General features: G+C 41.6%; 2 protein-coding genes across 7 annotated transcripts in view; one reads left to right on the forward strand and one right to left on the reverse strand.

Moving 5' to 3' along the window:
• Hacl1 (2-hydroxyacyl-CoA lyase 1) overlaps positions 1–217 on the reverse strand; it is a 46,178-nt gene extending 45,961 nt beyond the window's left edge. For both annotated transcript variants that reach the window (XM_048801174.1, XM_015494473.2), the window contains exon 1: positions 42–217. In XM_048801174.1, coding sequence (XP_048657131.1) covers positions 42–131 — 90 coding nt within the window. In that variant the 5' untranslated portion in view covers positions 132–217. The remainder of the gene's footprint in view (positions 1–41) is intronic.
• Btd (biotinidase) overlaps positions 164–26,701 on the forward strand; it is a 32,992-nt gene continuing 6,454 nt past the window's right edge. Inside the window, exons 1-5 of one of the 5 annotated variants that reach the window (XM_048801176.1) lie at positions 271–401; positions 7,980–8,063; positions 9,343–9,508; positions 20,500–20,764; positions 24,328–24,477. In XM_048801176.1, coding sequence (XP_048657133.1) covers positions 20,516–20,764; positions 24,328–24,477 — 399 coding nt within the window. In that variant the 5' untranslated portion in view covers positions 271–401; positions 7,980–8,063; positions 9,343–9,508; positions 20,500–20,515. Of the gene's footprint in view, positions 475–7,979; positions 8,064–9,342; positions 9,509–20,496; positions 20,765–24,327; positions 24,478–26,701 lie in introns of those variants that run through there. The other 4 variants (XM_015494478.2, XM_015494476.2, XM_015494479.2 and 1 more) reach the window with 4 other exon arrangements.

Genomic DNA, 26,701 nt, shown 5'->3' on the forward strand with positions numbered 1-26,701 from the left:
GCCACCGTAGGAGCCTTTCACTTCAGAGGCGGCCCTCGTACTTGCGTCTTCAGGGCCTGGGCGATGACTTTAGCACCAGACACCTGCTCCTCGCTTCTGTCACTCCGCTCTGCCAAGTTACTTTCCGGCATCTTCCACCTAAAAGTTCAAGGAACTCTCGCAGCCACCAGCCTGCGGCAAAACAAACCCTCACCCCGCAGGCCGCCAGTGGAACCGCGCCTCTGAAGCACAGCAGGGCAGCCAACCGCTTTTAAATAACAGGACGGAAGAGGCGGGGCTAAACTAGCCCGCTCCGCGTGAGGTGAGAATGTAAACAGCCTTCTTCCCGGTTCTCCCATTTGCAGACACAGAGTGCGAGAAGGAGGCAGGACTAGCTGGAGGCCGCGACCTACGCCGAGCAGGTAAGAAGCCGCCTCTCGGAGGCCTCCCGCCATTGCCCAAAACTCCTCCAAGGTCCAGACGCTCTTTGGCACCGTAAGTGGCGCATGCGCACGTGGGACGGAAGGCGGGCTGGGCTCCCGAGAGAAGGGGGCGTGGCTCCGGCCCCGCCCCCGCCCGGGCAGCTTGCTGAGGGGTCTCGGACAGGCTGAAGGAAGGCTGCAGGAATGAGGGTGGCAGAAGCGCATCTAACGAAGAGCAAAGTAGTCTGTGGGTCGTGTTGTCATACTGCTAAATCCTCTGATTTCATAACTTGTGCTTTTGCACTCCGTAAATCATACTAATGCGCCTTAAATCCGCAAGCAGCTAACCCAGCTTCATAGGTGACACCTGGCTTCCAAGCAGGGGAGAAAGTAACTTGCCCGGACCAGCTTCAGACTATTCCGGTTCCTTGTCCTTCTTTGGCCCATGAACCTCGAGAAATTCAACCTGTGCTGCTGACCATTACTCTCCATTATTGTCTTTCCAAATCAGGACATGCAGCTTTTCAGTTTTTACATCAGTCCCTTCCCATAACCAGGCCCTGCTCTTCAAAGCCTTTCAAAACACTTCCCAATAAGAAAGATGTTTGCAGTGTGCAATTTCTGAGGCTATGCCCCAATCCTTAGACCACCTCCTACTCGGTAACAAAAGTAAAAATTAAAAATAAATAGGTAATCTGCTTAAAAAGTTATAGGTAGAAGACAAGGAGCCAGAATCATGGGTAGTGAAATAAATGAGAAGCATTGGAAATGAAAGGAATTCTAAACCTAGAGATTTTTAAAGTGTAGTCCAGGCCCTTTCAAAATGTCTTCCTCTCTTTATTTCAACCTATCTCTTCACCCCAATCAATGGAGAGTGAAATGGTCGCCTCCCTAGCTATGAGGGAGTCTGTGGATCCCATCTAAGAGGGAGATTTCTTTGAAGTCTCAGGTTCATCTAAACAGTAAATGCAGATTTTGCTTCTACTCCAGAATGTATCCATGTTTTGATATAAAATGGCATTTTGTTTCTTAAGATTTAATGAGCACAATCAAATTTTACTTTTATATAGGGTCTTGCTAAATTGCTGAGGCTGGCATCTTTCCATCCTCCTGTCTCAGCCTCTTGAGTTTCTGAGATTACAAGTGTGTGCCAATGTGCCTGGCTTAAATACTCAGATCTTAAATATATGAGTTTTGACAGTTATGTATACCTATGCAGCTATCACCCAAAATTAAAATGATATCTTAAGCTGCTTACCTGCCAAGTAAAACTGATGTTCCAGAAAGATGTAAAACATTCTTTCTGTGCTTTGAATAGTCCTTAGCACAGTGACTCCTACCTCTATTTGATTAACTCCCCTCCATTATGTGCTATAGTTTATATTGATACTTGCATGACAGTGCTTGCATGATTCTCGTTGCATCAGAATCACATGGAAAGTACAGTTGTTTGGCCTTACCTCAGATCTCCTGAATTAGCATCTTTTTGGAGGGCTGGAATTGAACTTGGGGGCACTGAGCCACATCCCCAGCCCTATTTTGTATTTTATTTAGAGATAGCTTCTCACTGAGTTGCTTAGTGCCTTGCTTTTGCTGAGGCTGGCTTTGAACTCACAAGACTCCTGCCTCAGCCTCCTAAACTGCTGGGATTACAGGTGTGCACCATGAATTAGCATCTTAGAACATGTTAGGCACTTGTATTTTTTTTAAAGCTGCTACCTGATTTGTGCATGTGTGTATGTGGTATTAGGGAATGAAACCCAGGTGTGCTTTACCATTGAGCTACATTCCCAGCCTTTGTTTTTTTGTTTTGAGATGTAGTTTCGCCATGTTGCTGAGGCTGGCCTCAAACTTGGAATCCTCTGCCTCATCTGGAATTACATGTACCACCACACCTGATTTTTATTTTCTTCCCAAATTCAGAACCACTAGCTCTGTACTCATGTTGGTGGTAATAATTAAATGTCTGATTGCCTAACTATTACCAATGTAATACAGTTGATGAACTTGGATTTATAGGTTCAAGGCTAAACCTGTTTGACATTAACAGCACAAGCTGCATAGATGGTAGTCAATTCATGGGACCTTGTGTCTCCTTTCCTGTCAAAAGAATCACTGACAATGTGAAGTGCAGAGGGAATTTCCCTAGAATTCAAATTAAGTGGTTTTGCAAAAGCATAAATCCTCAACAAGCTAGATTCTACCAGATAGCAAAGAGAAAAGCCATTAGAGAGTTCTTGCTTTCACCTTTACCCCTTTCAGTTCAGGGTGCAGCCTTCCCCTATTCACTGGTCTCTGATGATTCAGCAGGAGTGCTGAGTCCTGCCCCAGGATTCACAGGGTCAAAGAGCAACTCCTTGTCAGTCCAATTGTAGTTAAAAGACCCCAGGATCTGGAATTTATCCGAAGCCCTTTGTGTGGACTTTGTAACCACTGACCATGTTGTTTATTACTTTTGTTGGCAGTAGGCATGGAATTTTATTTGCTGGATGTTTTGTTTTTGCTTATTTATTGGTTTTGTTTTTTAATTTATTTATTCATCAAAAAGGAATAAGCCTAATGTTTTTAAAAATAAAGACTAAATAATTAATAATATGCTCTCCAAAGAACAGAGCTACTCATCCAGCCTGCATGCTGATTATTCAAGGGTTCTAGATCTGAGATTATGAAAAGAAGCTGTTTGACAGCTGTCTCCCACCTTGGTGAAGAGAATATCTAGGCAATAGGTAAGTTAGTGTCTGGCAAAAACATACTCTTGGAAGACTGCAGCTTCTACAGGCAGTGACTCCTTAGACTCCAAAACACTGATTGTACATTTTAATTTCAGTAACCTAACAAGGACACTAAGAATCTTTGTGATTATTTTAAAACACAACACTAGCAGGACCTGTAAGAAATAGTCTCATGGACATGTTTTATCAAAATTATGAAGTGTGTGGTTATCAAATGAAGAAATAAATTGGAGCCAGATGTGGTGGCACATACCTGTAATCCTAGTGACTCAGGAGCCTGAGGCAGGAGAATCATAGGTTCAAGGTTAGCCTGGTCAGCTTAGTGAACCCCTGCATCAAAATAAAAAGGACTAGGATGTAGCTCAGTGGTAGAGTACCTCTGGTTCAATACCTAATACAAAAAAAAAGAAAAGAAAGAAAGGAAAAAATGGGATTATTTAGGATACATTATAAAATGACTAAAAAAGAAAATTACAACTGAATGTCTTAAAAACAAATAAAAAGCCAACAAAAGGAATAAGAAAGAAAATCTACGTGGCATGTTATTTTTAAAAACAACACTTAAAACTATACAAAGGAAATGTGCTATAGGAAATATGTCAACAGAGATGAGGACATAATATCATAAAATGATTCTTTGAATAAAACAGGTTAATTGATTTTGTTTGTTTCTTATTAAATTTATAGTCTGCAAAGTACCAAGAGATAAGCCTGAAGCAAAACCAGTGAAAAGCTCCTTTATTATGGAGCCATCAGGGGACAGCTCAATAGCAACTAAATAATAAAAACTCCCAGTGCCTTTTACAGGTTGACAGTCACTTAGAGTTTTTCTCTGACCTAGAAAAAGGTTGGATTCCTGCCCATGGCCTACATTGGCAAGCCCTTAACCTTTGCCCTGCATTTGGATGCCAGTGAGACCTAGGACTGGAGCAGGGAGCATTATGGGAATAAGATGGGAGGAATGTTGTTTCCCTGTTCTAGCTTTGATTCATCCATTATGGAGTTTGGGGTTTTTGGTGTTTTTTTTTTTTTTTAAGCAAATTTGGTATAGTTTGACATCAGTGGTAAACATCACTGACAAGAATGTTTTTTTGTGTAAGATACACCAGGAAATGGTGATAACTGTATGTAGTGTTGTGAGGACATAAGAGATTCATTTCAAATGGCTTGGAAGTCATGTCATATTATTCCTCTTGGTGATGCATGTGTGTTTTGAAACATGGTACCAGTATCACCAGTATTGAAAGAATTTCTGTTTTCATTTGTTTCTTCTAAGTAGCCATTAGTATCATTACCGCCCCTTGCTTTAGCTAGCTACTTGTTTATTTATTTATTTATACTGGAAAATGAACCTATGGGCACTTTATCTTTCAGCTACATTCCTGCTCTTCTGAATTTTTGAAAGAAGGTCTCACTAAGTTACTAAGGCTGGCTTCGAACTTGGGATCCTCCTGCTTTGGTCTCCCAAGTAGCTGAGATTATGGGTGTGTACTACCATGCCTTGCTTAGCTTTTTAAATTGTACCTTCTTGCCTGGCAGGTGTTGCACACCTATAATCTCAACTACTTGGGAGACTGAGGCAAGAGGATCACAAGTTTGAGGCTAGACTGGGCAACTTAGTGAGAGCCTGTATCAGAATCAAATAAAAAGGGCTGGGGATATAGCTCAGTGGTAGAGCACTTGTCTAGCATATGTAAGGCCCTGGGTGTAATCCCCATACCCACCTCCCAGAAAAAAAGTTGTACCTTATTGCTTTGTTTTGCTTTACATCTCTTCTCTGAGTCTGCAAAACAAAGAGTCATCTCTAGGGCAGACTCTCTTGAGTGATTCGCAGGGTGCAGGGTTGAACTAGGTACATCTCCAAGTGAATGATACCTTCATTATGAAAACTTAGGTCTGTGAACTTGTCTCTTCATCACAACCTTTAAGTTCCTTTTCAGAGCTTAGATGTGATTTGTTGTTCCATACGTTTAACATTTATGACATCTTTCAGGCACATGAAAGAAACACATTGATACACACAGCTACTATCTTTAGAAATATGATGTTGAAATTGAATGAGCCTCCTGCATGTCCCTTTCCTATTGCACTGCCTTCCCTATCCCATTGAATTTGATGTTTGTAATTCCCACATTACCTTTTTTTCAGGCAATAGACATTGTCTTAATCCATCTTCTGTTGCTGTAACTGAATACGTGAGACTGGGTAATTTATAAAGGAAAGAGGATTTTTTTCCTCATAGTTCTTGAAGCTAGGAAATCTAAGAGTATGGTGCTGGAATCTGCTTGGCTTCTGGTAAGGGCCTCATAGCAGAAGGACAAGCAGATGCATGAGGAAGAGAGATAAGGGGGCAGAACCCCTGAGATAGTGAATCCACTCATGAGAGAAAAACATGAATTCATTCACAGGGGCTTAGCTCCATAAGCAGACACTTCCTCCTGGGCCCTGCCTCCCTGCACTGCTACAGTAAGGAATTAAGGTTCCAACACAGGCATTTTGGGGAACATGCTTAAAGCATTGCAGACATTTAGATCCTGAACATCCTTGTGAATCTCCTTGTGCACATGTGTGAGAATTTATGTGAGAGAGAGAGAGTGTGTGTGGGTGGGTGGGTGTGTGTGGGGTGGAGTGGGTGTGTGTGAGTGTGTGTGAGAATGGGGAGCTCATTATCAAGTTTATCAGAAAATGCCAAATTGATCTTAAAGTCATTGTATGAATTTATATCCCCTTCATCGGTTTTTGAGAATCCCCTCCAAGTCCTCAAAATGGGAATTTTGAAAATTTTTGCCAATGATGGATGTGAAATGGCTTCTCATTTCCATTTCCCTGACTCCTAATGAGGTTAAGTTGTGTGTGTATGTGTGCATGTGTGTGTCCATGCACACACACACACACACACAAGCATGCAGATTTCTTCATCTGTGAATTACTTGTTTATATTTTTTGCCCATTTATTTATTGGATTATTTAACTTTTATTGATTTCTATATGTTATTTATATATTCCAAATGCTAATTCTTTGTCTTTTAACTTTGTTTTTAGTTTCTTTTGAGATGCAAATGTTTTGAAGTTACATGTGATAATTTTTTCCTTTATGTTTTGTATTTTTTGCATCTTGCTTAAAAAACATCCCTAATCTGAGGTCATAATGTTCTTTTCTCTGTCAAAAAGTTTAAGTTTTGTTTGTCATATTTAAGTCTCTAATCTACCTGAATACATGTCTAGGACACATCTAATCTACCTGGATACATATGGAAATAGAAAAATATTACACACACATACACGTAAAATGGGAGGTAGTAATCCAGAGTTTTGTTCATATTTTTCCATGTAATACTTGTATCTGCTAGTTTGCTGTATAACTGACCACCTCAAAATTTAGTAGCTTAAAACAACTCCTATTTATTTAACTTATGCTCCAGTGAGGTTGAGCTCACTCCTGGTCCTGTGGTCAGTTGCCAGTCACCTACATTCCTCTGACTCTGGATATTGATTACTGGGAGGTTGTCCACCTACATGTCCCACGTATCTGCCACTGAGCCAGGCATCCCTCATTGCCCACCTACCCGATTTCTTCATATGATTTCAACAGAATGCAAAAGGGAACAGGCCCCATTGTGGAAGCTTCTGCCTGTCATGTGTGGCAGCATCCCATTAGCCACAGCAAGTGGCCTGGCTGACCTCAGGCTCTGAGTCAAGGCATTAAAGTTACATGATAAGGAAACCTACATACAGAGCGGGGAATAATTGCTGGCTATTTTTGTAGTAGTCAGTTTATCTTAACTCAGTTGTCCAAATGCCATTTAAAATATTTCATTCTTATTCCAATGAATTATTCACAACGTGACCTGTCATATATCAAAGTTCCATATCTATCTCTATATACCTATGTCATCTATCTATCTATCTATATATCTGTCTATATATATATAGTCCTTCTGCTTCACTCTTTTGAAACTATCTTGTCTATTGTATTCATTTTAAGGAAAAGGAAGGGATGGAAGATAGATTAAAAGAGATTATTAAAGATATATTAAAAGAGACTTAAAAGAGATTTAAATTTGTAATGGGCAAGACTAATAATGTCTAGGATGCACAACAGGTGACAAAACTATTTTTAAAACATAAGGAAATGATGACAATAAGAGCCAGAGTTACGAATACCTGATAACTTATGAGTAAGGCTGTCAGGTTTTTCAAAACAAAAACAGAAAAATAGGACACCCAAATTCTCAGTTAAATGTGAATTTCAAATTAATAGTAATAACTTTTTAGTACGTTCTAACATACTTATTTATCTGAAATTCAAATTTAATTGGGCCTCCTGTATTATATTTGGCAAAGCATGATTTTCAAGAGGGGGTTTACCTGCCTCAACCCTCCCTGTAGCTAGAGGAGGTCATGTGTCTCCGAGTGGATCAAAGCAATTTAAATGAAGGTCACTAGGCAGGGCTTTGTGGAAGTCTGATGGAGCTGCCAGATACCCTTCCACCTCTGCATGGCAGGGTAACTGGAGTTATATAGTCATCTTGCTACCACGAGGCGACCCTAAAGATGAAGACACGTGCTAAGGACAGTGAAGCAGAAAGAGAGGAGGACCCAGGTGTCACCTAAAGTCCTGGAGCTCCCACCTGTCAGGTTTTGTCATCAGAATTTTATCATTTCCTAAGAAGACAATTTCTTCTTTTACTATATTCTGGGACACATTAAGTAGCATTGGGATTATTTCCTCCTTTGAGGTTAGGAAGAATTCCTGTAGAACCTATCTGGGCCTCTTTTTTTAAATATTTATTTTTTAGTTATAGGTGGACATAATATTTTTATTTTATTTTTATGTGGTGCTGAGGATCGGACCTAGTGCCTCACGCATGCTAGGCAAGGAATATCTGGGCCTCTTTTGAGGCTGGAAAAGGAGAGGGAGTGGTTTTTGGTAAGTATTTCTTCTGTGTTTCTTGGCTGGGTTTGGTTTTCTCTTTTATCTGAAGTTTTCGGAAAATTTATTTTACCAAATGGGAAATGAATATATATGTATGAACATATTGAATACATTCAGTAGTAAAATGAATACATATTAAGAATGTAATATTCATTTTATTTAAATTTTCAAAATAAACAGAATTGAAAAAGTAGATTGTTCATTATTTTAATTTCTTTTGTATTTTAGATAATTCTTTTTTAATATTTATTTTTTAGTTGTGTTGGACACAATACCTTTATTTATTTACTTTTATGTGGTGCTGAGGATTGAACCCAGGGCCTCATACATGCTAGGTGAGAGCTCTACCGCTGAGCCACAACCCTAGCCCCCGATAATTACTTAATTTTTACATTTCTTTTCCCCCTTAATTAGGTTAATTCGTAATTTTTTCAAAAAACAAACTCTTAGGCTTATTTGTTCTACCATGTTTAAAATTTTCTAACTTAAATTTTCACTTCTGTTTTCTCCTTCCTTCTCTCTTCAGTCCTATATTAACTTTTCCCCTTATTCTTGCCACCTTTTGTTGGTTTTATAATTTCAACATCATTAGAGTTTGTAATATTTGCATTGTGTTCTATAAACATACTCCTCATATTTATTTTATTGAAGGCTCTTGCTATAATTTTTCTGTTCCTTTCTTGCTTGGCAGAAGTTTTTTATCAATGTCTTTTTTAAGAAAAGTTAATGAGAAAATTTGATGAGTTCTTTTTTTTTTTTTTCTGATACCAGGTATTGAACCCAGAGCTTTGTGCCTGTGGGGGCTCTATGAACCAAGGGGTGCTTCACCGCTGAGCCACATCCCCAGTCCTTTTTATTTTATTGTATTTTTTTATTTTGAAATAGAGTGTCACTAAGATGCTGAGGCTAGCCTTGAATTTGCCATCCTTCTGCCTCAGCCTCCCAATTTGCTGAGACTACAGATGTGCACCACCACACCTGGCCTGTTTTTTTCCTATTATTTTAGTTGCCTCAACTTTTAGAAAGTTGTTCCATCAAGTGTGATGCCCAATTCTAATTCATGATATATTGAACCCCTGATTTTGAGTTTACTTTTATATATGTCCTAAGGTATTTAAATGTATTTCTAAATTGTTATTTAGTCATCTCAATAGTACTTATTCAACATTTCCCCTGTTATTTTGAGCATGGTGGCATAAAAAGACTGGGCTTTTGAACAGAATAGATGTGGGTGAAATTCTGACTCTGGATATCATTCCCCTTCTGGTTTTAGGATAACCTCTTCCCAAAAAGAAGCTGGAATATACTCCTGTGCTTTGTCTCTGGTGCTGAGGAAGGTAGCACAGCATCCTGGAAGAAACTGAAACTTCCATACCAGCCCTGTGCTCCCACCATCCTCAAGTCAGTCCCAAGTCTGAGGACCTGGATCCTTGTGCCAGGTACGTAGAGAGCCTGTCAGATGTCTGCCTTGCTGTGAGTCTGGGTGGCATAGGGCAGTGGGACCTGTGTTATAACCAGAATGCAGCTATGGCTGAGCGGGGACCTTTGCTGGAGGAGTGGCAATTACCAATTTAACCAAACAGAAAAGAACAAAAATGCTCAGTGCCTCCAGGAAGAGAAGCAAGGCGGAGGTGCTAACCATCTCCCTGCACATCTGCCATGCTGTGAGGGAAGAAGTCTGCCAACTTTGTGAATAGGTCTGGACAGGTCACTGTCATTCTTGATTGTGTTCTGCTCTGTAACCAAACACCGTTGACCACTTGCAGTATGCTGTGTGTCCCCACATCTTCCCACCATGCCTGTGTCAAGAGCATCCTCTGTAGGTGCTAGGAAACTGACACCATCAGGACCCAGTGGCCTGCCTTTTGCTGTTTCTGGCTAGGTCAAGATCAAATACCTACTGAGTTTGTGATCCTCAATTGGCCCACAATGGCAGTAGCAAACTTGTAGAGTCAGCCTGGGCTGGGGTTCTTTCTGTCTATACAAAGTGAAATAGACTCTAAGGCTGTATACAAATACTACATTTTACGTAAAACAATTCAGCATTTGTGGAAGACTATTTTTTAGGTACTGGGGATTGAACTCAGGGTTACTTTACCTCTAAGCTATATCCACAGTCCTTTTCATCTTTTATTTTGAAACAAGGCCTCACTAAGTTGCCAAAGCTATAGATGTGGGTGAAATCCTCCTCCCTCAGCCTCCTGAGTTGCCAGGATTACAGTCATTGCCCAGCCTCAGGAAGACTCTTGGTATATTGGGGTAGAATCCAGGGCCTCACATATGCTAGGCAAGTGTTCTACCACTGAATTACAAGCCTAGCCCACAAAGAAGTTTTATTTGATTTAGATTGTGAAGATAATTTCCCATTTGAGGAAAAGAAATATGACATTTAGGTTAACTTGTCCTTTAATTGCTCATTTAGTTTAAGATAGATTATTCTTGTTAATGGAGCAGAAATTGGCCTTAATCAAAGGCATAGTGGAAAGTTATTTCTGTCCATCAGTCTCCTTTTTGAAGATAATAGCTGTAATTTATTTTTAAAGTGAAAACACAATTTACCAGTTCAACCCAGAGGCTCTATAATTTACTTACTCTTCTTTGTACACTCGGCCTTGGTTACCACTCATGAGTGTTCACACTTGACCTTTCCAACTGCTATGTCAAAAGTCTCACTAGTGGCTCTGAACAAAGCTGTCCAAGCTAAAACTGATCCAGGGACAAGACACAGACAAGCTCATGGCCAGCATTCTGAGATAGGAAAACCAGAAAATAAGAGGCATTTATGAGGCTTTCTGGGAAATAAAAGATCTCTTATTTCTATACACTGAGATTATGTAAATTAGGTGGAGATGGACATTATTTCTACTTCTTACATAAAGGAATTAGAGGAGGAAATCACAAAATTGTAAGAATAGTTCTTAAAGTATTTGGAACTTTACAGTGTTTTCTTGGCATCGTGCCAGCTATACATAGGCACTTAGACTGTGCAGATCCTGATGCCTCAGCAGGTCCCTCGGGGTTTGTTCCTCCAGATGTGACATTTCCTTTGCTGCTTTTCCTCACCTCCCTTTCCAATCATGGGACTGTTTTCTCCCTGGCGAGTAAAGAGTGACAAGATCTTTCATTATAAAGATCAATAGAGCCACATATAATTTTTATTTTATTGTAGAAGCATGGCTAGGAAGGAAACACAGCTAATTATGAGATGAATCATTTAACAAGCTGGGAAAAGAAATCCCTTGTGTAGTGATTGACAAGCCACCAGATTTCCACAAAATAGATTTCTATGTAATTTCAACTTTGACTTATTTTCTCCTAGATCTAAAGAACCTCCCTAGTCAGGATTGGTGTATGAACTGAGTAGCAGAGCTGTAGGCCTTGCAAAGATCAGTTGCTCACCTAAAGATGCCTCTCCAGCATCTCCCCCCACCCCATCAATCACTTCCGTCCACTGGACTCTTCCTATTGGCACATTGTAGGGATCTTGGGTTTTGCTCTGTATGAAATGGAGAGTCACTGGAAGATTTTCAGGAGGTGTAGTGATTGACTCAGGTTTTCCAAGTTCTCACTGGCTCCTCTGATGACACTAGACTAGAGGAGGACAAGGGCCAGGAGGTATTAGGAGAATGGTGGGTGGCCGTTATTTCTCTCTCTGTGATTCCATTTGGCATTACTGACCTCCTTGTTTCCTTGGCCCCAGCCATACTGCTCTCCTTGTAGTCTCAGGCCCTCTGCCTAGAATGCTTCTCCAGATACCTGCATGCCTTTTTCTTCCCTTCTTCAGCTGTTTGCTCACGTATCCCCATCTCACTGAAGCCTTCCCACCCTTACTATTGAAAATTATACCCCCTCCTACCCACTAGCCCTCACTACCTTCTTCACTGCCTTTATTCCTCCTTTGCACTGATCAACATCTGGCCTGTAGGTATTTATCTCATTGATTATGCCTGGCCTCCTGGTCTGTGCAGACTGAGCTTCATGAGGGATCTTGTCCGCTGTCATATTATTACTAGGTGCACAAGATCCCACCCATGTAGGAGCAGACTAGGCCATAATGTTCTCTACTCCAGAAATATTCAGAGTCGGATTGGTAGGAAAATAGGTTTTATTCAAATCCAGCTTTGAAGGAAGATGGAAGAAACTTAATTGTTTCAACAGTTCCATCTCTGAAAAGCTCTGGGACAAGGAAAGGTTTTAAGGGGAAAAAGGGTAGATTAAGACAAAGATGGGATTCCCACAGCTTCCACCTCCTTCTTAGTTCTAAAAGCAGTATCACAGGTATTTCACTGGTTCTTGGAGCCTCCTTATACCCAAAGGAGCCACTCTCCTTGGGCCACTATCTTTATCTTCCTAATTTCAGGAGGTAGGGAAGGGGAGGTTTCCAAATTCAGTTTGTTTCAACACCTAAAGCTGAACCTGGCTCAAGTGGGTGTTCGTGGATGTCTGAAGCAAGCGTTGGCCCGGCTGTTTCCTGGCAGTGGGGTTCAGGGCACATCACAAGCCAAAAGAACAGAGCATACTTGCAGAGAGTAAGCACATTGTCACTCAACTGTGCATCCATATAGGTCTCCCTACAGCTCAGTCTCCTATGTCAGAGGCCTTTCAATGAAACAGATTATGTTCTGCCTTGCCAGGCCAGGCACACATACCCACAGTCAGTATTTTCTCTAGGGTCCATGTCCCAACCAGCTCTAAAGATGAGTCACTTGGATTAAAAAAAGAAAAGAAAAATCGCTGATTCTGTCATAGGAAAACAGGGAGCTGAAACTCTAAACCTTGGTTCTTGTGTTCTGACAAAAGAAAACTTAAAGTCAGACACCAAAAAATATACAAGACGGTTTTATTGTAAGTAAAGTGAGGTAAAAGTAAAAGCAAGGCAAGGGTCAAGCAGAGAGAGTGGGCCGCCTCCAAGCAAGAGGAATGACAAAGGAGCCAACACTGTATCTAAACTATTACTGTTTGATGCTTCTCAGTTGTCCAACTCCTCCTTCACATCAGGCGGTAGAGGTTTTGACCTTAGTTGGTCCTCTGCAGAACTGTCATGGTGGCCATCCTATTTAGGGGGGCTTCGTCTACAAGTTAATCCCATGTTAATGTGGGCTCTGGGGTCAGTAGCTGGTCAGAAGTTATCTTAGTGCCCCTGTGCTACTAAAGAAATCCTCCTTCCTACACAAATGGAGACACCTATGGCCATAATTCCTAGCGTCACATCAACCTCAATGGACCCTGTCAAGAGTTAGTCCCATTAATCCTTTTAACATATTTTCTAATTAGCTCCTTTACTTCTGTTTATTTTCTATAAATTAACTACCACCCAATGCTTTCTCGGAAATTAGTTTAAAGGAGACCCTAAAATAATTAAAAGAACGCTTGTGACCTTACCATGCATTTCTCTGCTCATTGCTGTCTACTACCTAACAACTTCATAACACCTTATTCCCAGGGAGCCTTGTACCCTAATTTGCCTGTGCATACTGTCCTGAGCTAGCACCTGCCATTTTAAAACTAAACACCCGCTTCTGCTGCCTGATTAGCCCTTCAAAGTCTTTGCCCCAACCTGGTTTGGTTTTTCCCAATACCCTGTGTGTGATTCTGCTGCCAAGTACCATGTGATAACAGTCTGGGGGCTGTCCCAGTTCCTTCAGTCCTGCTGATAGGTAATTGATGTAAATGGAGGGAACGTGAGGTTAAGGGGATAATTCTATAAAGTTACCCTGAAAAGATTTTTGTGACTTTTATGCAGACCAGATTCAGGAACTCAGGGAGATGATGATAGTTAGAAACAAGCCCCCTAACCATAAAATCTGTAAGAACAAGTTCAAATTGTAACTGGTCAGCGTGGGCCAAAGTGACCCATGGTTGCCTTGGATTTTTAGCATGTCTCCCCTCCATGGGGTAAGACCCTGTACAGTGGGACTTGGAAATCTGATACAATCCTGCTGTCAGTCAAAAGTCAAGAATTTGGCCTGGCACCCTCAATAAAACTGGAAGGCAGGAGGCACGCACCATCCCTCTCCTCTCTGGGAGGACCCATTCTCTACCATGAGTGTGTCTCCTTTTTCCCTTGTAAACTCACACCTGCTATGTCTGAAATCTTTCTGGTGTTATCGCAAGAACAAAACCACAGTAGCTACCCCAGTTCTGTAGTGGGCCCTTGCTCTGTAACACTGCCATTTTAAAACTAAACACCCCCTTCTGCTGCCTGATCAGCCCTTCAAAGTCTTTGCCCCATCCTGGTTTTTCCCAAGACCCTGTGTGTGATTCTGCTGCCAAGTGCAGAGGGCACACCAGCCTTACAGCCTTAGCTAAAATATCTCCTGGTTCACCAGTTGTGAGACAGACTGAAACTAAGGGAAACTTCCTGATAAGTTGTTTTCTGCATCCTGTCTTTCCTCATACCAAGAGTAAAGGCTAACGGGCTGCCCATGCCACCTGCCTGGCCCAGAGGACAGCAAGGAAACTGAGTGTGAGGATGACCCCTGCCCCGCCTGACTCCACGGACAGTTCTCTGTCCCACAGGCTAACTGCATCTGCATATGTATATTTCCTGCCTGTTGTCCCACTTCGCAGCCTCCTCTGCAAATCTGATGCAGCCTCTTCCTTTATAAAAGATTTCCTGGCCTTCAGTTTTCCTGAAAATAGAAATTTGAAACATAAAGTAGTTTCTTCTATCTTCCTTCAAAGCTGGCTTTGAATAAAACCTGTCTTTAAAAAATTATCAGTACATAGTGGGATTCATTACATATTCCTATGCACACAACATGATCTGGGCAGTTTCGTTCCCCAGTACCCTCCTCTTTCCCTCCTCTCCTCCCTTCCCTGGTCTCCTTCTTCTACTCCACTGGTCTCCCTTCTATTTTCATGAGATTCCCTCCTTTTTTCTCTCTGGAGCTTCCACATATGAGAGGAAAACATACCTATTTTCCTGCAAGTTCGGCTCTGAGTATTTATGAAGTACAAGTGGTTATAGTTCTGCCCAGTGACATTTAGGGTAAGCAAAGGGTTGCGCCTGTTTTTATTGTAATTATTCATTTTCTCCTGCCTCATTAAACTTGCCAACATTCAAGCACGAATACCTGCTTAAATCTGTAGAGCCTCTTCTAATTGACCTACCTTTGTTCCTGCACAGATGATTGCCACTTACAGCTTTCCTACCAGGCTCCTTCTATAAATAATATAGATCTTATGTTCTCAAAATAGAAAGGAATATGATATCTTGTTCATTCCAGTTTACTTATTTTATTGGATTGCAAGTTTCTTAGATTTAAATGCTCTGTTTGGACTGGGGTTGTGGCGCAGTGGTAGAGCACTTGCCTAATATGTGCAAGGTGCTGGGTTCAATCTTCAGCACCACATATAAATAAATAAATAAGATAAAGATTAAATAAATAAGATAAAGATTAAATAAATAAATGTTCTATGTTCATGAATCTTTGGTACAGAGCTCTCTGTTGAGAACAGAAGGTCCTATACGTGCCACTATTAGCCCCAGGAACTCCTAATGAGACTGGCTCATTGACCTCTACACCAGTCTCAATTTCCACACATCTTAAATCATTGACTTATACTTTGGAAATATTATCAACATAACTTTGAAGAGGTACTTTTGGGGTCAGAAAACATGGACCAGTCACAATTCAGAGTCCCTAGGGACACCCAGCCACAGTGACTGGGTGGCAGGTGACCACAAGAGACAGTCATGGAGAGGGGAGGATCAGTTGCAGACCCACTGAGAAGCAGCGGGGAGCTCTGACTGCGAAGAGCACAGTGGTCGGTGGCACTGACCTCGGTGGTGAGGAGTGAGACCCATGGTGCATGGTTTACTGAGGGGATTGGTCTGAAGGCACCAAAACTAAGGCTAACAGGTTACTTACTTCCCTCATCTGCCTTGCTCCAGTGCAGAACTCAAAAGTTTGTTTATTTCCCCCACTCCAGTGCTTTAAGGGAAAAGTCATGGGCTTGGACATTTACCATGACCCCAGGTACCACAGACTGGAGAGCCCCTGGAGCAAGCAGTACCTGTAGCCCACCTGTTGGGGCTAGCAGCATATGATAAAGAAAGCCTCTGGAGTGAATACAACTTTGCCACATATCTTTAGCCAGCCCAGTCGGCAGAAAACACAGGACAGGGCTCAACCTACATACAACACCAACCAGTTTTGTGGGAGCAAAGAGGAATCACAACAGACCCAGCTATGACTCTCCCTGTTCCCCATATGTGGTAAATTCCAGTATTTCAGGACCTGCAAAGAAGGTGGACTTGTTTTTCTTTCCTTGTTATTTTCCTTTTCTTACTTTTATTTAATTCTATTTACATTTTTTTTTTTTTTTTTTTGAGACAGGGTCTCACTAAGTTGCTTAGGTCCTCACTATATTGGTGAGGCTGGCCTCGAACTTATAATCCTCCTGCCTCAGCCACTCAAGTTGCTGGGATTACAGGCATGCACCACCATGCCCAGTTTCTTTTATTCTTTAATTGGACTTAAAAAAAAATCTTTCACATTCTTCTCCTGCTCTTTCTTGTTTTCCTTTTTTAAAAAATTCTGCATCTTTCTTTGTCCCCTTTCCCTGCCCCCTATTTTAAAAATTTATTTTATCAGTACTACTTTTACCTTCATTAAATTTTAATTTTTTAGTTTATTCCATATTCTTTTATCATTTTCTATTGTTATTGGTGATGTAGCTGTTGGTATTAAGTGGCTTTTACTGTATTCCTACATCTGTTCATCTTTGTGTTGTCATTGTGAGTGAAGTTTGCCTTCTCCTCTCTGGTACTGGAGATGGAGCCCCCAGAAGAAGGCTACTCACTAAGAAGACCCTCATATAAAAGTGGAGGAGATATTCATCTCAACAAATGTTCAAATCTCAACGTAGAAACACAAGAAATGTGAGGGGAAAGCAACATGACTCTTCCAATGTTCATAACTCTTCACTAATTGAATCCAAAGATACTGAAATAGATGAAATGCTACACAAAGAAATCAAAAGAGTAATTTTTTAAATGATCAATGACTTCAAGGGGAATACAAATAAATAACTGAATGGACTAAGAAAAACAATACAGAATACAAAAGAGTTAATACCATAGAGATTCTGAAAAAAGAATCAAACAGAAATCACAGAAATGAAAAGCTTAATAAGTCCAATAAAAACCTCCATTGAAAGCCTCACCAATTGACTAGATCAAGCAGAAGAAAGAATACCAGAACTTGAAGACAAAGTTGATGAATTATCCTATTCAGGCAGTAATAAAGAAAAAGAAGAAGAAATTATGAACAGACTATTCAAGACTTATGGTCCACAATTAAGACACCAAACCTACAAATTGGTTTAGAGGTAGAAGCCAGCATGTAGGTTAAAGGAATAGAAAACCTATTTAGTGAAATCATAGCAGAAAATTTCCCAAACCTTGGAGAAGATATGAATATCCAGGTACAGGAGGCATTCAAAACCCTCAATAGAAATAACTAGAAAAGGACCTCTCCATGACAGTATTAACTGCCCCAGGTACAGAACAAAGAGTATTTAAAACTGTAATAGAAGTGCCAAGTCACCTATAAAGTCAAACAGATCAGAATAACAGCATATTTCTCAGCAGAAACTAAAGGCCAGGAGGATATGGCATTATGTATTTCAAGTCCTGAAATAAAATAACAGCTAATCTAATTACTATATTCAGCAAAGTTATCTTTCAGAATTTAAGATGAAATAAAGGCCTTCCAAGATAAATATGAACTGAAGGAATTCATGACCACTAAAACCATCACCACGGAAGATAATTAAAGGAATCCTATACTCAAAAGAAGAAGCAAGACAAATACAATCGCAAGCACACAGGAAAAAATAAGTCACTAGAAGAGTAGACAACCAAATGAGAATTAAACATGATTATCTCAGTAAAAAATCATGCATTTTTGAAGCCACCAGAGCCCAATTTCCTGGCTTATGAGGTCCTAAGCAAACAGGCCGCTTTCCTAGGGCAGTAAGAAGCCACTCAAGATTCACATCCAGACCTGAGTGACTCCCAAGCCTGTAGTCCTAAGTATTATCTGTCTGCCTCCCCAAAAAAGTAGTTGCCATTTATCGAACACTGGTCCTGTGTGTGGTAGTTTGTTTGTTTGTTTTATATTTTGGAACCAGGGATTGAACCCAGGGGCACTTAACCACTGAGCCACATCCCCAGCCCTTTTTTTTTTTCCTAATATTTTATTTAGAGACAGGGTCTCACTGAGTTGCTTAGGGCCTTGCTAAGTTGCTGAGGCTGGCTTTGAATTTGCAATTCTCCTGTCTCAGCCTCCAGAGCCACTAGGATTACAGGCATGCATCACTGCGCCTGGCAACTTTATTTATAATATTATAATCTAATCTAAAAAAGTCCTGTAGTGGATATTTCTGTACAGAAGTGAAATATATTTTGTATTTTTGTCACATGCTGTTGTATATGTATTTATGCCATGAACTAGTAATTTTATTATCAAAAAAAAATAGAACCTACCATATGACCAGCTATAGCAATAAAAGTCAGCATGCAATAGAGACCTGCAAACCCATGTTTATGTGGTACCATACACAATAGCCAGGTACAGAATCAGCCCAGATGCTCATCAAGAGACAGAGGGATAAAGAAAAGGCCATATATGTGTGTGTGTGTATACACACACACACACACATACAAGTACACACACATATGTACACACACGCACACACAATGGAGTATTGTCCAGCCATAAAGAAGGAGATCATCATGTTAAACAAAATAAACCAGACTCGGGGGATAGTAGAGGATAGGAAAGGTAGTAGAATACAACAGTTACTAATATGGCATTATGTAAAAATGTGGATGTATAACCGATGTGATTCTGCAATCTGTATTTGGGGTAAAAATGGGAGTTCATAACCCACTTGAATCTAATGTATGAAATATGATATGTCAAGAGTTTTTTAATGTTTTGAACAACCAATAAAAAAAATAAAACTATGAAAATAAATAAATAAATATACCAGGCTCAGACAAGTATCATGTTTCCTCTCATATGTGGAATCTAGAAAAAAAAGACAAGAAAGTAGAAGAGGACCATTAAGGAAAGGGACCAGGAGGAGGGAAGTGGGTGGGGAAAAGGATAATAGGGAGTACATTATATATATATAAGTATGAACATTTCACAAACCCATTTTATATAATTGATATGCATTAATATAATAGAAATTAGGGTTGGGATTGTGGCTCAGCAGTAGATCGCTCGCCTAGCATATGCAAGGCCCTGGGTTCAATCCTCAACACCACATAAAAATAAATAAATAAAATAAAAAGGTATTCTGTCCAACTACTACTAAAAAATAAATATTTAAAAAAAATTTTAAATAGAAATTAATGGAAAATGTGAAAGAAAAAAGAAGTAGCCATTCCTATTCTTGGAGACTCAAGGGAGGTATACACAGATGTGTCATTCACTTCTAGTCTTTGATGGTGGAAACCACAAAGTGGAGTTTACATTCTAGAAAAGCCCACTTTATCTTCTGGAAAATTCTACATTATCACTGCAAATAGGATTTTATTTCCAAAAGAGTATTGCTTTTGAGCAAGAGATTTGGAGTCACAGAGATGAAGGTTGAGAAAGTGAAATGTGTGATGGCATTTCTCAAGTACGAGAAGGAAACAGTGCTGTGCTTTGATTAGGAGGCTGCTTTTGTAACAGAGAGTGTAAGTGGCATTTAAGTGGAAGTCTGCAGTTTCTTGGCCCCAAACAATGTGGTGATTTTTTTAATTGATTTTTTAAAAAATAAATATCAGCAGAATGCATTACAATTCTTATTACACATATATAGCACAATTTTTCATATCTCTGGTTGTATATAAAGCATATTCACACCAATGCATGTCTTCATACATGTACTTTGGATATGACCAATCACATTCCACCATCCTTGCTAACCACCCTGCCCCCTTTCTTCCCCTCCCACCCCTCTGCCCTATCTAGAGTTTGTCTATTCCTCCCATGAAAGTTTTCCATTGTATTCATTATTACTCTAAGGCAGGGAAAGCAGAGCTGTATTGTTAGGATCTCATGACAAACACAGCTAATGTAGATGTTGGACCTATAGTGCATTTGTGTGCACAGAGAGCAGGAGGAGTGTAAAATATATCATGAAATTATATCTGATAAACAGAATAATTACTGTTGCCTAAAATTTAAGTGACAGCCAGGAAAGTGAATAGTGATGCCTTACAGCCTTGCTGATACTGGGTAAGAAAATCATGGCGAACATCGAGTCTGTTGTGGAAATATTCTAAAAAGAGACGATTATTAACACAGTGAGCCATTTTAAACATAGCTTGCTTCGTGTTTGGAAAGAAACATGTTCAACAAATGTTGGAATCTTGGCGGATTCCTTACTCATCTGTTTTTTCCCTTGCCCCATTACATTCCAGATTTACGGCCTGTATCATGTCTGGAGCCAGCAGGAAGCCTGCTCTTTTCCTCTTCATCTGTTATGTCGCTGCCCTGGGAGTCCAGGCCGGGGAGTACTGCGTGGCTGACCATCAGGGGTCTCAATATTACATGGCGGCCGTGTATGAGCACCACTCGATCCTGAGTCCCAACCCTCTAGCTCTCACCACCCGCCAGCAGGCCTTGGAGCTCATGAACCAGAACCTCAATATATACGAACGGCAAGTGATGACTGCAGCCCAGAAGGCAAGAAACGCTCCTTGGTTATGACCTGGGCTCCTCTCATAGAACAGAACAAAGGGTGCTTTGACCCTCAAGCAGTGGTTGGGTGACCCTAGGCTTCCTACAACCTCTGTGAAAGTCAGTCCAGCAAGTAAGCCTGATTTGACTTAGGTGGCTAGAGTCTTGCTACTCGGAGAGTGGTCCGTGGTCCAGTAGCATCAGCAGCACTTGAGAACTTGTTAGAAATGCAGAATTTTAGGCCCCACCAAATCAGAATCTGCATTTTAGCAAGATCATCAGACGATGAGGCCCTTCAAGTTTGAGAAGCCCTGGGTTCAGTCACAGGTTCTCCATGTGGCCGTGGGCAGGAATCACTGGGCCAATTATAAACACTAGAGGTTCCTGGATCCCTAGGAATCCATTGTCCAGATGGTCCAGATGGAGTGTGATCTGGGCACTGGAATTTTTTTAAACAATCTCCCCAGGGGATTCTAATGTGCAGAAAAAAATTGAAAACCACTGAGCATGATGAGCACCACAATTTGTGAGGCATTCACAGCTCACCTGAAAGAGTCACTGTCCAAAGAACTGCCATTTTTGCTGCCTACAGATTATCTGGGGCTCACTTCATCTCTTATGCCAGACTAAACAGTTTGAGACCTTCGCCCAGTCAGAGCTCACTCCAAGACAAAGGGCAGGTCAGTGTCAGCCTTTGTAAAGGCTTCCTGCTTGGCCTCATTCCCCTCCTGCCAGGAAGCCTGAGGATGGAGGAGAGGTGCCCCATAGGGCAGAGGGGAATGTCAGTATCAGAAGTGAGCAATTCCCTTCTGGGAAACCCATAACCAGAGGAGATTGGGCTTTAACCCTGGACCAAGCCCTGATGCTTCAGAAGGCCCTGCTCTGCCTCCAGGGAAGTTTAAGGTGAAGTAAATTCCATGGGTGTAAAAACTTCTCTGTTGTCATGGGTTTATAAAGGGCAGACCCGGTCCTGCTAAGAGGTCTTGCCCTGCAGGTCCCCTCTCTTTAAGCAGGTAAGGATGGCCTGGAAAGACATCTGTCGCTTCATTTAAAAATTCTAGCCTAGGGACTGGGGATGTGGCTCAAGCGGTAGCGCACTTGCCTGGCATGGGTGCGGCCCGGGTTCAATCCTCAGCACCACATACAAACAAAGATGTTGTGTCTGCCGAACAATAAAATGTAAATAAAATATTAAAACAAAAAAAAAAGATTACAGATCAGGGCTGAGAATATAGCTTAGTCAGTAGAGTGCTTGTTTAAAAAAAAAAATTCTAGCCTAGAGTACATATACTTAGAATACACAGAGACATATATACGTGTACATATCTGAAACTGATGTTGGAAGGGAGCTTCTGATGGGTGACGCACTGCTCTTTGTCCCAGCTGACTCTAGTTTCTCCTTGAACACCTTCAGGGGCCCAGAACTCACTGTTCCTAGGTCCACTCGTCCAGTGGTGGGAACTTCTGGATAGGCCTTTCTTTCAGTGAGCAGTTCTGTCCTGGAGCTAAAGAGCAGAGCCCAAGTCCCGTACACAGTGCCATCTTCTTCACACTTGAGGCTGACTGCCCCGGCCCCCTGCGTGTCATCCCAAGGCTGTTAATCTCCAGTCCCATCCCAGTTCCTTGGGGGCTTCCATCTCCAGCCCTGTGCTCACAGCTGTGTACTGCTCTCCAGGTGCTAGCTGATGGCGCAGGCTGCAGGCCACTCTCACCTCCCTCATTCCAGACCTTGTCCCCTGCAAACTTGGCAGTGACTTCTCTCTGTGGATTCACAGAGCTCTTGCTGTCAACTAAAACTCCTGTGCCCTTCTCTCACACAGACACATGTGCTGCCATTACCTGCCATTAGGAAGCTGATTGAGCACAAGAGCAAGCCTTTACACTAATGTCATTAAATGTCATCATTCCAGTCCAAAAGGTGATTTAGGGATCTTTACTGGACCTCCCACATATCAATTTCCTGCACATCATTCACACTTTTGGTACATAACCTCATTTGTGTCTCTGCTAAAGTCAGTGTAAAAAAAAAAAAAAAAAAAAAAATCCCNTTTTTTTTTTTTTTTTTTTTTTTTTTTTTTTTTTTTTTTTTTTTAGTATTTATTTTTTAGCTTTAGGTGGTGCTGAGGATTAAACCCAGTGCCTTGTGAATGCTAAGCGAGCACTCTACCACTGAGCCACAACCCAGCCCCTAGAGGGAATTCTTGATCTCAGCAAAGTCTATCAGAAAATGGCTGGTGGTGCTCATCGGGAGTGCTCACATCAGACCCAAAGTTCTGCCCAGCTCATGCTTGGTTCCCAGCCTCATTCCTGGCTGCTGTGTACTCAGGAAATGCAATTTAATGTTCATCTTAATCTAATATGTATACATAAATCCATAAGGAACTATCCAGTGCTCTCAGTTTTGATTTGAATAAAGGAAAATATTTGTCCATGTGTAAATTTTAAAAAGTTAAAAGCATAACTCTTATACAAATATGATTGAACAAAATTTTTATTTAAATGCATTAACTAATGAAGGAACCAGTAACATGGTAAAACTGATTCAAAGGAGAATTTGAAGAATGGAAATGTGTCTATCAGCAGCTCAGGGAATAGTGAAATGAATTTGCTAATAGATACATAGCTGACTTTAAGGGTCCTATAGGATAACACAGTTGAGGTGAGCTTTTAAGTACAAACAGTGACACATTCTCTAGATAATTAAATAATCCTTGAGTGAGCCTGTTGATCAATACCCCAATATAATTTGGAAATATACGGATTCTTTTTCTTACCTTACTCCAAGTTTGTGATGATTGTTTATTTACATAGTCACTACTCAGAATGGGTCAGCCTCACAGGGTGCTATGCATTGATATGACCTTTCTGGAAAGCTATTAGACAATGTGTGCTAAGAACTTAAAATTTAGCCAAGTGTGGTGATACATGTCTGTAATTCCACCACTCAGGAGGCTGAGGCAGAAGGATCACAAATTCAAAGCCAGCCTCAGCAACTTATTGAGGCCCAAGGTAACTTAACAAGATGCTGTCTCAAAATAAAAGATGAAAAGGGTTGGGGATGTGGCTCAGTGGTTAAGCACCCCCACACACACACCTGGAGTTCAATCCCTAGTTAAAAAAAAAAAAAAATCCCCAACTGATTTAGAACAGAATGAAGTTGAGAACTACTGGAGTAGAGAAACACCTCATCTGTTAATGGGTCCAAAGTTTGAGGCCCTTTGTAATCAGCTCCAGCTCCAATTTCACCACCGAGAACTCCACACCCCTTCTAGTAGCCTGCCTGGTAAATTCCTGCTCCTTCAGCAGCTTACTCGCCCTCCTTCCCTGACACACTCCAGGCACAAGTGATGCTTGTTCCTGGAGGACTTTGTCTTTGTGCCTTTAGGGTTGGACTAAGCAAGCCAGCATCCCCAGCACTAGGATCCCTGATGAGAGTCCAGCCACCAGCTCTGTATCTCTGGCTCTGGTATAGTTAACACCCTGGTGGTTGCCCAGGGTGTGAGCTAGTGAATGAAGTGGTGCTTCTGGATGTCCGATACCAGACTACACTGTGCTGTTCTGACTTGCAGGGCGTGCAGATCATAGTGTTTCCAGAAGATGGCATCCACGGCTTCAACTTCACAAGAACGTCCATTTACCCATTTTTGGACTTCATGCCATCTCCCCAGCTGGTCAAATGGAACCCGTGCCTGGAGCCCCACCGTTTCAATGACACAGAGGTACTTGAGGGCCTTAGTCTTCCTCTTCAGCAGGCCAAGGGTGTTGTGGGGCAGGTCGCTCAGAAAACACACCAAGTCCCAATTTTGTCCAAATTGAAGAGTCTTTATTTAGCTGGCCAGCCAGTGACTGCTTCCCACAAGACCCATAACTGTCTCTGCAAGGAACAGCCCTGAGCCTGAGCATTTTAGGATACTTAAAGGCAAAAAACACATCTGGGTTGACATAGCTGCAAGCAAGCAGGTACAGAAGGTGAATTGGGCAGTTAGCGAGACAATGCCATGGGCACATTGTTTTTTCCCATGGGACTTTCCAGGTTGGCATAGCAGCGAGCAAGCAGAAGGGAAGTGAGTCAAAATGACCCTAGTTCAGTACAAGTTAGAGAATGGTTACTAAAGTCTAGACAATCAATCTCTGACAAGGTACATTGCCCAGGAAAAATGGAAACCAAAGAGAAAAATTTTCCATTGTATAAGAATTGCTATTTTGTGTGTTGCCAAGTATGCTATGTTAGGCAACTATTAATGGGTACAGAGGCAGGGCTTTCCCATGGGAGAAGTATTTCTTAAGTGATATAGAGTCTCCGGGTAAAATGGAGTCTGTTTGGTCATTGCCCATATAGCCTGGCCCATAACAGAGGGCATGCCAAGGTGAACCAAGTGAGTGCCTGAAAGCCACAGCATGCTGAGATATAAAGGAGACCCAAGGACCCCCAAAACCAAAACCAAACTCCATGTGCTATACATTCAGTTAAAGACTGTCTAGAGCTGGGTGTGGTGGCACTTGTCTGTAATCCTAGCAACTTGGGAGACTGAGGCTGGAGGACTGCAAGTTCTGGAAGCCAGCCCTGGCAACATAAGGAGTCGCTGTCTCTAAATAAATATAAAGGGCTGAGGGTGTGGCTTGGTGGTCAAGCGCCCTGGGCTAAATCCCTAGTGTAAAGCAGAAAGGGGCGGGCGACATCAGGAACCATGGAACCAGAATGAGACACCAAAAGAAGGTTTATTGGGGGGACACTCCCGGGCCAGGTTCACCAATGTACGAAAGGGTGAGGGCCTGGGAAGCCGCAGGCGGGAAAGGCAAGAACAGTGCTAATAAGGGAACTGGAGGGGGAGGGCCCAGGCCATCTAAACTGCAGCTACCACAGCAGGTTGGCCGGCCGAGTTTAGGGGGATCTTGTTGGTGGCAGGTTGGTCAGGGCTGGTTGGGTTGACAGGGCAATTGCTTCTGCCTGCGAGAACCGTGTTGGTTGGGGTCCGTTGCCATGTCAGCTTCTGATTGGCCATTTCGGGTCAGCCAGGTGGAAAGTCCCGCCCCGCAGCCGCCAAGAAAGGGGAGGGGTGAGGGAAACCTGCCGACCTAACACCTAGTACTGCAAAGGAAAAAAGAAACTCTGGTATTATAAAGCATTTGCTTTATGGATATTTAATTTATTAATTACACAAGAAATACATGAATATAAACTTAAACATGCCAAACAGAAGTTAAAGAAAGAAAAACAAAGTAAAAGTTCACCTTCAGCACAGCCCATTCTCATCCTACTTCCTTTCCTAGAGAAACATATCCATTTGCTGCTTATCCAACTATACCCTTTTCTTTGCATTTTATATTGACATCCTTTTTTTAGCATGGTATGCTTATTATTTTGTTCAAACTCTTGATATCAAGAGCAACATTCAATGAATATCCTTGTACATATATTTTCAGAAACATGTTCAAGTGCTTCTGTAAGGTGAAATTCTTGGAAATGGGATTTCTCAAAGGCTGTGCACATTTTACATTATTTTAAAGAGTACCAAACTTCTTCCTCAAGAGATGCCGCAGACTGGCTGGGCACACAATCACGAGCCACCACACAGCTTGTAGATTCAAACAGCAACTCTTTATTACCGAACTCACACCAGCCGTCTACAAACACGTTCTGGGGAAATCCACGTTCTCTGCCCAAATCCACCTCCACTGGGCTTCTATCTCCAAAATATACTGTCTGAATCCCGTGAGAACTCAAGGGGAACTCAGGCAGCAAGATACGCCCTATTCCCAGCAGGAATAATCTTAAACCTTAAACCTGGAACCTAAACCGGGAACGCCCTAATCCGCCTTGGTCCTTGAGCAAAGTCACCTACATTCAATGTCACTGCAACATGGGGTACGCTGGCAAGGAAATTGTCATACCTACTTGGCTAATGGCTCCCAGCATCTCCCCCCTTCTGATTAATTAAACAA

This window comes from Marmota marmota, unplaced genomic scaffold, assembly GCF_001458135.2.
Source record: "Marmota marmota marmota unplaced genomic scaffold, marMar, whole genome shotgun sequence".
NCBI lineage: Eukaryota > Metazoa > Chordata > Mammalia > Rodentia > Sciuridae > Marmota > Marmota marmota.